This window comes from Spinacia oleracea, chromosome 3 (assembly GCF_020520425.1).
Source record: "Spinacia oleracea cultivar Varoflay chromosome 3, BTI_SOV_V1, whole genome shotgun sequence".
Classification (NCBI taxonomy): Eukaryota; Viridiplantae; Streptophyta; class Magnoliopsida; order Caryophyllales; family Amaranthaceae; genus Spinacia; species Spinacia oleracea.
Genome location: NC_079489.1, coordinates 28,043,805 through 28,058,939, shown reverse-complemented (window position 1 = coordinate 28,058,939; position 15,135 = coordinate 28,043,805). Strand labels below are relative to the sequence as shown.

The 15,135-nt window shown below is 36.8% G+C and overlaps 1 protein-coding gene across 3 annotated transcripts in view; it reads right to left on the bottom strand.

Annotated features, from left to right (window-relative positions):
• LOC110798345 (DExH-box ATP-dependent RNA helicase DExH16, mitochondrial) overlaps window positions 1–15,135 on the bottom strand; it is a 33,074-nt gene that overhangs the window by 4,955 nt on the left and 12,984 nt on the right. For 2 of the 3 annotated variants that reach the window (XM_022003524.2, XM_022003525.2), the window contains exons 7-12: window positions 12,988–13,065; window positions 10,794–10,962; window positions 9,112–9,224; window positions 8,866–8,946; window positions 8,688–8,753; window positions 7,156–7,220 (exon numbers count right to left, since the gene is read on the bottom strand). In XM_022003524.2, coding sequence (XP_021859216.1) covers window positions 7,156–7,220; window positions 8,688–8,753; window positions 8,866–8,946; window positions 9,112–9,224; window positions 10,794–10,962; window positions 12,988–13,065 — 572 coding nt within the window. The remainder of the gene's footprint in view (window positions 1–7,155; window positions 7,221–8,687; window positions 8,754–8,865; window positions 8,947–9,111; window positions 9,225–10,793; window positions 10,963–12,987; window positions 13,066–15,135) is intronic. The other variant, XM_056840008.1, reaches the window with a different exon arrangement.

Sequence of the window (15,135 nt, the reverse complement as noted above, 5' to 3'; positions counted from 1 at the left end):
TGAAACATCGCGTATTGCATCGCCGGTGAACCGCGAATCGGTACGGGCGAACCAGTTTGAGATTCACGGGGGTTACCCGCGAACCAGGTAACGCTGGTCCACGCAGAACCGCCGAGACTTGTCCTTTTTTACCCATAAACCGGGCTAGAAAAGGGCTATTTGATGGTTTTATGATACCAGCTGCAAGCATTATCATCTTTTTGAAACTGAGGGTATCGGTACGTCCTTACCCCGACGGGGTTGCTCCCTTTGTTCAGGAGGATAGCATGCTCATGCCCACAACTCAAACACCAGGCAAGTAATTTACTCAAAAATTACGGAATTGTCTTCACATTATCAATCCCCAACTCCACTTCGCCTCATATCTCCTCAATTTGATTAAGCTCAAGCCATAACCCTTCCCCTTCCTTGCGCACGGTTCGTATCTTTGCTTTAAGAGAGATTTTTTACCTTGCCAAGGATGAATGAATCACCGGTGATTATGATAGTGTTTCCATCTATAACAAACTGTATAATCTAAGTTTTCCAATTAGTCAACACAATCCGCTATTTTTCGAGCCAATATACTCCCAATATCAAATCTGAGTTCCCTAATTATAGAGACAACAAATCCTCCATTACCTCTAGTCTTCCATAAGTCACTTCCTTGCAAATTTCAGTACCTCTCACAGCGAGGGTTACCTAATACATAGTACGATTTAGTACGAATACGCAATACGAGGGTTGGTTGAATTGTAATACGTTTTTAGGTATTTTGGAATATGATTTTTGACAACATAATACGATAATTCTTCTAAATTGAAAAAAAAAGTACATAAATTTAAAACGTTAATCAAAAGTCCTATGTCATCAAAAGACCTTAAAGGTTGAGTAGATGTGAGGCTATTAACGTTTAATGTGGACAAAATCGACCCATAGCCACCATCTCCATGGCTTGCTCCAATGTAATCGGGTTGTGAAGTCGGGTCTGCTCCAGTAAGATAGTCTCATGGATCTGCTCCAATGGAGCTGCAATTAGAATAACGTTTAATGCGGACAAAATTGGTTCCATGAGACTATCTTTCTTGTCTTTTAACACCTTCACAGTCGATCTTTTAATCTCATCAAAGAGTGTGGTGGAATTAAAGGACTTAGGTGTGTTGACAAAAGCTTTGGATTTACGATATATTTTTTAATAATCTCACCTTTAGAGTACAACCTTTCTTTACTTATATTTGGCTTATCTAAGGCTTTCTATAACTTTTCTAATAGTTTTCTAGACTTTAGATAGAATTATTATGTTTCTGTCAATCCAGCGTTCACCATAATTTTAAGCAAATTCAAAATAAACCTCTATGAAGGGTATGACCCATAGATAAAAAAATGCGGTATCGGTCACGGTCGCGGGATCGGTCGCGGAGTCTCGGTAACGGAAATGATGCGTTAGTCGCGGAACGTGTCACCGTTGTCGCGTAATAATTTGAAATTTAAAAAAAAAGCCCCATGTCAGCCCCACTCACTACCTACCCTAGTCCCCCTCCCCTAAACCGTACACGTGACATAATTAAATGATTACCTTTGTCTGCCTTTCCTCTCCTCTCTTGTTTTAGATATGAAAATGGAGTTCTCTACTCTATTTCAGTGGAGTTTCTCTATTTCTTTCCCTTTTCCCTTTCTTTTTGTCGAAAACATGGGAAATTCAGCTGAAACCGAGTAGATGAGAGGCTAATAACATTTAATGCGGACAAAATTCGTTCGGATCGGTTGAACCGGCCGAGATATCGCCATTTTTAAAAACACTTTTACAACTCGGGATATCTCGTATTGTCAGCCTCCAAAACCTAGTTAGCTCGGGCGATACGAGTTAACTAGGACGAGTTTGTACACCATGGTATGACCTATACCCCTCATCAGAAGTAGTCTTGCTTGATTACTAACATTGTTGTAAACTTTTGTACATATTGTGTTGTCGTTCGTTCTTAAGCTTTCCGGACTCAATAAAGTCTCCCAAAACGGATACATTCTCGTCGTCGACCCCGCTTGTGCCTGTTGTGCGCACACAAGCGCCCCGATCGACCCCATCCCCCGCTCTTGCCAATAGGCAAGATCGCTCATTCTTAATTGTTAGAGCTCGCAGCGGAAATTTGGCTTCTACTAGGTAATATGAAATCGATGCCTCACAAATAAATAATGCTTTGTGGATAAACAAACAACCCTTATGAAAGAATTAATAAATGTAACGTAAGAAAAATGAACTTTTCTTAAACTATGCTTTTATGATTTGAATTGGATGAATATATTTCTACATTACAAACAAACCTTTTATAATGTCTAATGCACTAATTAAAGAATGGCTAAGAATAATTTAAATAAACAAACAATGTAATGCGGTTTTGCAAAATAGTAAATTAAACTCCTTCCATTTACTTCTGCTTAAACTTCTCTTCTCCTTTCTCATGATTTTCTTGTACTTAAATTAGAGAAGTTTATACTTCTCTTCTCCTTTCTCATGATTTTCCTTTACTTAAACTAGAGAAGTTCATAACCACCAAATAATCCCACAATTCTCCACCTCATTTATAATTTTGAAAACATTCATATTTTGAACGAACAAATTGCGGTATTCGTATCTGGTTGCACCATTTTGACAATGATTGCCTATGTATCATCGACTGGGATCAAACCAATCGTAGTTCCTTTTATCTTTCCATGTAATGCCTAACATTGGACAATATTTAGCAATTCCAAACAAAGTTGGAACTTGCTTCCTGGCACAACTTTGGTTAACATATCTGTTGGTTCCCATTTGTATGCACCTTCATAAGAGAAATACTACCTTCGTCTATGACATCTCGAACAAAATGATATCTCACATCTATATGCTTGGTACGAGCATGATGAACCTGATTCTTAGCCAAATAAATTGCACTTTGGTTGTCACAACTCAAATTCACACATTTCTGCTTCAACCTTAAATCATCTAGAAGTCCCCACAACCACAATGCTTCCTTAACTCCTTCCACCAGTGCCATGTGTTCGGCCTCTGTCGTAGATAAAGCCACCGTAGCTTGTAACATTGATCGCCAACTAACTGGAGCACCATGTGTTTTAAACACATAACCAGCAGTAGATCGTCGTTTATCTAGATCACCGGCATAATCAGAATCAACAAAACCATTTACCTGACATGTATCTCTACCAAAGCACAAACCCATGTCAACAGTACCTTTCAAGTACCTTAAAACCCATTTCACTACTGACAACACTAACAACTTGTGAAATATTTGGACGTGTACACACCATGGCGTACATTAAACTTCCAACTGCACAAGCATAAAGTACATTATCCATGTATATCTTATCTTGCGCTGTATCTGGAGATTGGATTTTGGAGATTGGATATTGTTACCAGAGAGTCTAAAATGAAGAGTCAATGGGGACCACTGACTTAGCACCTTTCATCTCAAACTTTTCAATTACCCGCTCAATGTATCCTTTCTGGCTCAAGAACAATTTTTGGTTTGATCTCTCTTATAATCTCCATACCCAGTATTTTCTTTACATCGCACAAATCTTTTGTCTCAAACTCTTTACTGAGTTGAGCTTTTAAAATATTTATCTCAACCTTCCTTTTTGAAGCAATAAGCATGTCGTCCACACACAATAAAAGATGAATATAATCATCTCCACGAAGTTTACGAATGTATACACAACAATCATAATTACTTCTAGAAACCCATTGCTTTAAATTAAAGGAATAAAATCGCTTGTACCACTGTCGAGTAGATTGCTTCAATTTAATAAAGTGATTTCCTCAAGCGACATACGTGACTCTCTTTACCCTCAACCTTGTATCTCTCATGTTGATACATATAGATTCCCTCATCCAAATCACCGTGTAAGAAGGTTGTCTTCACATCAAGTTGTTCCAGCTCAAGATCACCATGAGCAACAAGACTTAATAGCACCTGGATAAAAGTATGTTCTACCACCGGAGAAAATATCTCATTGTAATCAACACCCTCTTTCTGTGCAAATCCCTTGGCCACTAATCTAGCCTTATATCTTATACCATCGGTCTTGGAAGGATCCTCTTTTCTTTTATACACTCACTTACAACCAATAATAGTCTTTCCCACGGAAAATGGGATTACCTCCCATGTTTTGTTTTTATGAAGAGATTGCACCTCCTACTCCATAGCAACCAACCAACTCTCTCTATCCTTGTCTTAGATAGCTTGTTTGAAGGTGACCGGCCAATCATCCTCCACGGAGAGTGCATATTCTACCAAGTTAACCTGCCCATAATGCCTCAGAGGTTTGTCTAACCCAAACTTCTGAACTGATTTATAATTCCTCTTTGGCCTAGTGGTTGCCAAAGATTCATGTTGTTATTGTAACACATGTACATTTCTCGCTGACTCTCATGTTCAAGATCATCCTCATCATCATTTTGATTAACACTAGGATGCTCCACCTGAACATGAATCTCCACCACTTGAGTATTTGAAATAGTCCCGACATCACCATTATTTGGCACCATAGCTTTAGATAAAGCTATCATAGATCTTTCATCAAAGATCACATCCATGCTGATTACAAATTTAGAATCCTCTATACTCCAAAGACGATAGCCATTAACGCCTTTGCGATACCCCAAGAATATTGCTTTCTTGGCTCTTTCATCAAGCTTGTTATCCTTGACATGATAATAAGCAGTGCACCCAAAGACTCCAAGTCTCTTGTAATCTGCATGTTCCCCTGACCACACCCTATAAGGTATGTCGCCATCTAAATAAGAATGTGGGGTTCGGTTCACTATATAACAAGTTGTAGCAACCGATTCTGCCCAGCATTCTTTGCCTAACCCAGAACTGGAGCGGATACACCTAGCCTTCTCAAGTAGTGTACGATTTAGTCTTTGTGCAACTCCATTCGGGTGTTTCTCTGAGTGTCCAGTGTTTCACAATGCCTTCCTGATAGCAAAACTCCTTGAAAGCTCCCTCTGTGTACTATGTACCATTACAGACCGTACAATTTTTAGCTTTCGACTCGTTCTGTTCTCAACCATTGCTCTCCACCGCTTGAAAATGTCGAATACCTCATTCTTATGCTTGAGAAAATAAATTCAAGCATATCTAGAATAATCATCAACAAATATAACAAAGTACCTGGAACCACCCTTGGAAGAAACTTTAGCCGGAGCCCAAACATCCGTATGCACATAGTCTAACAACCCTCTGCTTTTGTGCTTTCTTTTAGAGAACTTTACCCTGTGTGCTTTTCCATACACACAATGTTCACAAAATTCTATTTGTGGTTTCTTCATGTTCTTCAACAAACCTTGTCCGCAAAGCAATGATAGAACTTTTTCCAGCATATGCCCAGGGTGCATGTGCCATATCCTAATGCATTCTGTTTGGTCTTTAATTCCACTTATTCCAACTTCTAAATCACTCGTAACAGTTCTCCCCAAAAGAGGATAAAGATTACTGTGACGAATCCCCTTCATCACTACCAAGGAACCACAAACAACTTTATACTCCATTTTCCATGACTACTTTGCAACCATTATTTTCTAATAACCCAATTTAAATAAGGTTTTTCCGCAAATCTGGATGTGTCTCACATCCTTCAAGGTTATTATTGTTCCATCATCCATTTTGACTCAGATAGTACCTAACTCGACAGTCTTGCAAGCATAATCATTTCCCATCAAAATTGTACCACCATCCAAGCTTTGATAAGTGGTAAACAACTTTTTGTTTGAGCACATATGGTGTGATGCTCCTGAAACAAACATCCACTTCATCATGAAAATTGTCTCTAACTTTGCCCACGCGCCAGCAGCCGTCGCTTCTTCATTTACCAAGAACGTGACATCCCTCTCAAGACACAAGATTATGGTTGCTCTTGCTTTAAGATCTAACTCTTCCCAATCCTCATCTTTCATATCTCCGGGTTTTTGTTCTTTTCCGCTAGCGTTTTGTGCAGCTTTTGTGAAATTAGCAAAAAAATTATTTGCATCCTCCAATAGACAAAATCATTTTTCCCATTAAACTTTTCAAATTCATGTTTCCCAACTTTTACCGTTCCACTAGTACAGGCCATTATAAAAAAACTTCAAAATAAAAAATGTCACAACTTAATATTTTGACGTTGGCTTTGATACCAATTGTTAGAACTCGCAGCGAAAATTTGGCTTCTACTCGATAATTTGAAATCGATACCTCACAAATAAATAATGTTTTGTGGATAAACAAACAACCCTTATGAAGGAATTAATAAATGTAACGTAAGAAAAATGAATTTTTCTTAGTTTATGTTTTTATGATGTGAATTGTATTGAATTGAACGAATACATTTCTACATTACATAAAAACCTTTTATAATATCTAATGTACTAATTAAAGAATGGCTAAGAATAATTTAACTAAACAAACAATGTAATACGTTGTTGCAAATTAGTAAATTAAACTCTTTCCATTTACTTTTCCTTATCCATTTACTTCTCCTTAAACTTCCCTTCTCCTTTCTCATGATTTTCTTTTACTTAAATTAGAGAAGTTTATACTTCTCTTCTCCTTTCTCATTATTTTCCTTTACTTAAATTAGAGAAGTTTATAACCACCAAATAATCCCACATTAATCAAACATTTGTTCGTGCCCCAACGAGCCCCCCACACTCATTCCGCACAAGGCTTGCGCCCTTGCTACCGAAAGGCGAGAGCATGCCGCACTGATCCGACCGATCCGGTGTCAAAACTGTCGGACTGTAACACATAGTATATTCCATCAAGAGGATGGTTGCAACAAGTGAGGAAAATCCAGATAAATCTACACATTTCAGAAGCAATGGGGAAGAGCGCCAATTATAGAATAAATAGTCATAGCGCTTATATTTAAAACGAATGCAATAGGGAGCCAAAGACTGAAGAAGGCATTCTCCATACATCTTTAAAAAATTATGTTTTTCTTTCTATATCAAGAGAGAACAATTTGTCATTATTCAGCATCAACAACACCACCATTGATTCTCTTTCTTAATCTTATGAAACTCATTCTTTGACTAAAACAGAAATCAAATAAAAGCAGCAACCAAGAACAAACAGAGTGCCTATGCAAAAACCTGCGCAAAGTCTTTTAATCGATAGAAAGAGATAATGAAATTGATACCTGATACAGAAGAGGTATTTCTCTTTCAAACCAAGTGGCAGCTCATCAATAATGGCAGCTACTTTCTGCATCATTGTGGTCTTGTAAGCATACGAAAGAACTCCAGAGCAAAAGTTATGAATTACAAAGGCGCATAAATAGTAAAAGAAAAGGAGAACATAAATGCCAAGGATGAACAAAGGGAATGTATCTACAACCACCTTGATTTTTAAGTTTCTTTAATTTGACACGACCATTTTTTTAGTCAATTAACATAATACCTCTGATCTAGAAAACTGATGTTTCTCAATGAAAAATTTGTTTGTTGCAAGTTGTAACCATAAAATTGACTATATCCTGAATGAGTTATCATTTACAAAGTCAATAGCGACTATTTAAAATCTCATTTTTTTAAAAAAAAAAAAAAAAAGAATCTTCCAACCTGCACCCCCACCCTCCCACTTAACCACCTCTCTCTGAAATCTGAATTGCCACAATGTGACCAAGCAGACAGTTTTGCAGGTCTCAGAGCCAGAATTTTGAAGATCCTGGTCGTGAAGTGAGAATGAAAAAGGGATCAAGACCCTCTCTTTATATTAGTCCCTGTAACAGAACACCCCTTCCATTAGGCACAAGGTCAACATCCTTCATCAGTGCACACAGCTAGACTCATCCAAGGGTTCCACTCACTCATGCCTCTTGCAGCCACCAGCAAAGGCACTGATTAATTCATCAACATGCCCTTTTCTAATTGGAACGACTAACATGCAAATACAATACTGTGAATTAAGTCGGTAACTCATCCAACTAAACAATTTAATATACTAACTCGATACTGAAACATAGTACGTATTTCTAACCTTGTTTCAGAGACAAGGGTGATAAAATTCCGGCCTTGTTTGTCAATCAGCTACTGGCTACTTGAAGTATAGGTTGTGTTAGTCAAGTGGAAGCATTAGCTCCATATAAAGATGTATCATGTATGGGAATATCAGTTGTTGGATAGTCATCTTGTAAAAGAACTAAACTCTTCATTATTAATTGAAAAGGCTGGCAAAAAAAGCTGATCTAGGTCATTTTTGGCCAGTTCATATTAAAAATGTTAAAGGCAGTTTAACCACATTCAAGAACTAAAAAACAGGAAGTCAATCAAATACCTCACCAAAAGCCATCTAACAAACGAAGGCCTCCATGTCAAAGAATCTAAGAGTGCTAACACATCATCAAGCTCCTTTGACAAAAGTTAAGGCATAGTGATCAACTGAATGCCGTAATCGATAATAGAATGGCATGATTAATCTGCTCCCTATTTGGGTTGGACCACATGGTGGAAATATGATAGAAGAGCGAGATAACGAGGGAGAGGGGCGCAACCGATATTTGTGGGGGGGGGTACTGAAGACCCTATCTGGTGCTATGCCAATTTGGAAAAGGTTGGGAATCTCCGTTTATTTTTATTTTCAAAAAAAATCTTTCAGTTGGAATACAGGAATTTTCAACATTTACATCAAAGAATAAGACCGCAATGACATGACACAAAATTTCTTACGTACAAGCATTTCTTCACAGTCGGATATGAAGTAATTTGAAGATAATTTAGCATTCATTGAAAAGTGTTCCTGTCAAGAAAAGAAACCAGATTATAGACAAAAAAGTTGACTAATGCCAACGACAACGTGGTAGCTACGTTTTTTGGTTGCTTGAAGTGGAGAGGAAAGCTGGAAAACTTACCAATATCTGGTACAATCCATTTTGTGGATTTGCTCTTGAATACATGAGCAAAAGATCATAGCTTGGAAACAATCCAGCACGCTGCAAAGCATGTAAGACTTGCATAAGAATTAGAAAAGGAAAAGGGAACAGACTTGTTACGTGAAAGCCTATTCATATCCTTAATAAAATGTTTCATAGGGAGCTATGGAACAGAAAAAATTCAAACGAAGTCCATTTAAAGCTGCAGCAGTTTCACTATTTCACCTCTAGGTCTGGAGATGGAGAATTAAGTGATGAATGAAGTAGTGGTAGATCTTCCCTGTCTAGACATGTCACTTCACCAACAGGATACTTGGACCCGTATCTACCAGCTCTCCCTACAAGAATCATAGATCACCTCAAGCATCCAAAAAAGTGATGAAAATGAATGCATGAGAGGCTCAACTACTCCTGCGATCAGTGATTGAATTACTGGAGCTTGCATTACAATTGCATCAACAGATACCTATTAGGCTATTACTGGAAAAAATTATCACAAACAGCAGCACTTTGCTGCAAGGGATATAAGAAAAATACAGGATAGAAGCACTAAGCTTCATCTTCAAAGCAGAGAAACTGAGCAGAAAAAATTGAAATCATATGGTAGAACTGAGAGAGACATGCTAGGAAACACCCTACGAACACGAGGCCAGGGGAAACAAAAATATTAATTATTCGACTAGAAGTCTGACTGGGTGCGTTCTGTTCACCTTAAAAAATTAAGTTTCAGTTCCAATAAGTTCAGATAAGTTTCAATAAGTTTCAATAAGTTCCAATAAGATTCAATAATAATAATAATAATAATAATAAAAAATAATAATATTAATAATAATAATAAATATTAATAATAATATTAATAATAAATAATAATAAAAATAATAAATAATAAATAATAATAATAATATTAATAAATAATAATAATAATAATAATAAAATATATAATTATTTTTTTATTTTATTATTATTATTATTATATTATTATTATTATTATTATTATTATTTTATTATTTTATTATTTTATTATTATTATTATTATTTATTATTTATTTTTATTTTTTATTATTATTATTTATTTTAATAATTTGTTTATTGTTATTAATAATAATCATTATTATTTTATTTTTATTTATTTTAATGATTATTTTTATTATTTTTATTTATTTTAATGATTATTTTTATTATTTTTATTTATTATTATAATAATAATAATTATTATTATTATTATTTTTATTTATTAATTTTATTATAATTATTATTATTATTATTATTATTATTATTATTATTATTATTATTATTACTACTACTACAACTACTATTAAAAATTTCAATAAGTTCCAATAAGTTCAGATAAGTTCAGATAAGTTCCAATATGTTCAGATAAGTTCAGAAAAGTTCAGATCAGATAAGTTCAGATAAGTTCAGGTCAAATAAGTTGAACAGAACGCACCCTAAAGACCTTATTCCAGAAGGCCTTACTGTACAATTTTACAATTGCCAAAAATAAAAAGGGCAAGAAAGAAATAGAGAAAAAAAGAAACAACTGACTTCCATGAAATCGTACAACAGTTGTGCCTTGATGTACCCTTTTGGTGACTTTTTCAAAGCAAAAATGAAAAATCCTCTCCCTCCTCTCCCACCCCACGGTCCCTCATGCACTATGTTGTTGTTATTGTGGTTCACATAACTCCAATAATACATTTGAAAAAAAAGAAATAGAAGAAAACATTTATAAGCTCATAAAATCCCTGGTATTGCACGGCCCCTCATGCACTAGTTGTTGTTATTGGGGTTGACATAACTCCAATAATACATTTGCAAAAAAAATTAGAAGAAAACATTTATAAGCTCATAAAATCCCTGGCATTCAAAATAAAAATAGGGTAAATCAAAAGCAGAGTACAACAGACCTGCTATTTGCTTGATCTCTGGAACGGTTAGATCACGCATCTCCAGACCATCAAACTTTTTCAGCGTCGAAAATATGATTCTCGAAATATTTAAATTGAGACCCATACCAATTGCATCACTAGCCACAAGAACATCAAACTCGCTGGTAGCATCATTGAACATAGTTGCCTGCATTTCTAAGCAAAAGATGATCTTAGAGAGTCTGAAGTTCTGAACAAACAGGCGACAGGGGCTCAGGGCACAAAAATCTCACCAAAATGACTTGAAGTTATTAGCAGGAGCAACTAATGAAATAGGCATTAAATTTCAGTGGATATTCTGTGTATTAAATAGCCATACAAAGTTTCAGCAACTTGTAATCATCTCCAATATATAAGATCCGTAAAGATATTGATATGATAGCCAAAAGAATATTGCAGTGGAACAAGGTAAGAGTACTTACCGGTCAAATGCATGCATAGGTCAACTGCATGCATCCTGAGGTAGAAAATATATAAATGGGGTAAAGGAAAAAACTCAATGTGACAAGCTCCAAACTATTTCGTAGAGGAAGGAAAAACTAAGGGTTAGAAAAGATTAGGAATAATAATTCTTCATTCCACCGACGGTAATTTTCTTAAATTTGACAACATCCCATGTTTGGGCCATAGGAGAAAATAAATCTCCAGCTTAACAAACTCCCGACATCATCCCAAGTTCACTATGTTGTCATATAGGTGAACTAATGATAATTGGAGTTGATATTTTGTTACTTGTCCATTACTTAAAAGTTAAACCTTGAAATGGGGGTTTTTCTGGGGTTTAAAGTGATGAAGAAGTAACGGAATGTTAACTTTGTCTATCATTAGTAAAGCAGTCAGAAACTGATCCGGCTCGTGAACTAGCCAGAACCTAATCGAACCCAACCTGCTGTAATTCAGGAGTATGTGACCCATAAATAACTTGATCCCCTGAAGTCAACCCAAGCCCGTAATACTCCGACCTAAAAAGACCAGAATTGACCAGACCCAAATACGACATGTGACCCAATTTTACCCGACCCTTTAAACTTGTCAGTGAAAATAGTTCATATATTGTTAACAATAAGTATATAACTATCTCAATATCAGTGAACGCCTAGTGAGTAGTGATCAAAACTTATGTGAAATTATTTGGCTTGATAATTATTTAAATATTGACGTGGTTGAAGCCTTGACGGTTATACATGACACTCGTTTGATACAGCAATACATTTTACAATCATACTTATTAGGAAAATTTGTCTAAACAACCGTATAAAATTGGGTTTTTGCGAAAAAACTACCTTATAAAAAAATGTTACTTTATAAAAAATTTATGTTGTAAGATACTAGGTGCATATCACGTGCCATTTGATTACCCCTCCTCGTGAGATTCCACGTAAATGCACCTAGTAAAGTCAATATTCATAATTCGGCCTAATACAATATAAACTTTTTGTATCCCTCCATCCCGGAATACTTGAAACGTTTTCCTTATAAGGCCGTCACGGATTACTTGCAACGTTTCTAAAAATGAAAACTTTATCATTTATCGTTTAATCCTGTAATCAATATTTTGTTCTGCAATAACTTATCAAATTTTATTTCTCTTGTATAACAAAATGTCACACCTCGAGAAAACTCGAGATGAATCTCACAAAAATTGTCAAAACGTCACAATCGTATGTCTAGAATGTCCGGAACACAATCGGATTTCAAGAATGACCTAATCCGATCACAACCTTAACACGATAAGGTCCGATCCAAAATTCAACCGAAACCAACCTGACCATGACCAGATATCAAAAATCAAAAATAAAAAATGCCCCACAACCAGAATACCCGAAACAACCTGCTATGGTCCATTCGAATTTGAACCAGTTATGACCCGACCTGACATGCTGATGATGACCCGGCTCAACCTAGGTTGACCCATATCGCTAAATGTATCCGTTCCAAATACGACTCAATAAGACCATATCCGTCGTGCGACCCAAACCTGAACTATGCACCCAATTTTCACATTATTCATTGTGTTCCATACACACTTATACAGAGACACTATCACAGTCAGGTCTGTGACATGTTCATCCATATCCACAGAATCACAGTAATCTCTTCTCCTTGAGCCTAACTTAACAAGATATCTGAAACTCAAAGTTGCAGATAGCAAGAGAGTGGACTATGTTATTACCTGTTTCGTACGAGTTTCTGGTGGCAGTGAACCATACACAACGGAGCAAAGATGTTTCCCCTCATTTTCTATTTTTCTCTGGGAAGAGAAAAGAGAAATCTAATTAGATGTGACACAATAACCGGCAGCATACAATATAATTACAATCTGTCCTAGTACATTTCACAACCACCCAGACCTAGCAAAGAAGCCAACAATACAAAAAAACCCCACAAACAAAGCCATGAATTGACACGGAACAAACAGAACAATCAATATTGCACCCTGAAGGGATCCACACACAACTATAAATCCGTCTTGAATGGATTTATATGCACTCACTCTCGTAATTGGAGAAACATTGTTCTTATTTAGAGTGCATCAAATGCCTGATACTTCAACAATCATAAATAGAGTGTAGTTTAATAGGCAGTAAGACATCCATATCACTATTACCCACTAAAGAAGAATAAGGATTGATCGTGAATACGGATTTGCAATCCCCAAAAAGATCATTCTAGACGATAAGCAAAATTACAACCTCAGTTTTAAAAGGCGCACATAGGCTCCATGCGCAGCCCATTGTCTCTGCGACAACGCGCAACGCATTCTAGAAGGCTTCCGATGGCGCGCCTCTCAGGCCGCCTTTACCAAGACCAAGGTGGTGCCCCTGGGGCGCCTTGAAGGATTGAGGATGGGGCGCCATAAAGGATTGAGGATGGGGCGCCATAAAGAATTGAGGATGGACCGCCATAAGGGATGTAGTATAGCTGAGTTAAAAATATACAAAAAAAAAACCAATTTCTTGCAAATTAACTCTTACCCATTCTTTATGATGCAAATTCGAACAAAGGCCGTCAATAAATTGCATGAATTTACTCCATTTCAACCTCTAAATTCAAACCCCTACTTATTTTATAAAAAATATAATAATAATAACCTAATAATAACATTGATTAGCAATTGTTGTTGGCCACTCGCCGCTGATGACAGATAATGCCGGCGAGCAATCTTTGGTGGTTATTAACGTTAGATCTTTCGGCTAGGGATGGCAAGTGGGTACAATTTTGCGGATACCGCACCGCACGTCCGCACCCGCCCCAATGGGTATGACTTAGTAGCCGGGTATGGTTACAAAAATTCATACCCGCAATGGGTCGCGAATAGGTGGTGGATGTGATAACATACCCGCCCAGTACCCGCCTACCAGCCCCTAACACCCAACCAGCTGTCCCCATACCCGCCTACCTTGTTTATTCCAAATAAGACTTGGCACAACAAAACATAATGGCAGATTGGCATCCCAAGAGACATAAGCCCAATCTTAGTAATATATCCCATCTCTAAGAAGAAAAAACCCTAATGCTGAACAAAATTCCCAAATTACCTACGCCTTCCTCTCTCTTATTACTCTGAAATCTTAATCTCCCTTTCTAGTCTACATTTTTACCACTAGATCACCGTAGTCACCAACTCGCCGCCCTCCACTCCTGAACGATACTCTCAATATCATGTTTTTTTCTAAAATCTAATGCACTCATAAAGCGTACAGAAAGATGAAAAATAAGTGTAATACTTTGATTTTAGGGTTTTCTTCAATGGGCCTGGTTCAATTTTATCTCCTTTGTAGATTTAATAGCTTATTTCTTCTATCTCATTCTTCAAGTTATTCTTTGTGTAAATTTGTTAGCTGGTGATGTAACTTTTAGCTGCTAGTAGAAATGCAAGGACGGAGCTTAATATATTATTGCAAATATTTTTCAATTTTTTAAAATTTGTTGGATATGTATTTATTTTGCATCCCAGAAAATAAATAGGAATCTTGATTTTTTAGTCTTTACCATTACTTGGTTGGTGCTTTTTTAACGGATATAGGTGGGAGGGTTTTTTACGGGTATACGCAGGTAAGCGGGTTTAGTTCGTAATGGATATCCACTCGGGTGGTGCAGCGGGTGTGGATAATAGCTTATACCCGCTTGGGCATGGATGTTGAATTTGTACCGCCATGGGTAGCGGGTAGGTGGTGGGTATCAAAATAATTGGCTGGGTGCGGGGGAGGGGGAGGGGGTACCCGCACCCGCCCCGCCCGTTTGCCATCCTTACTTCCAGCGGTCGAATCCGGTGAAGCTTTCTCAGGTCCACTTCGACGGGTGTGCTTTGCTCTCTTTT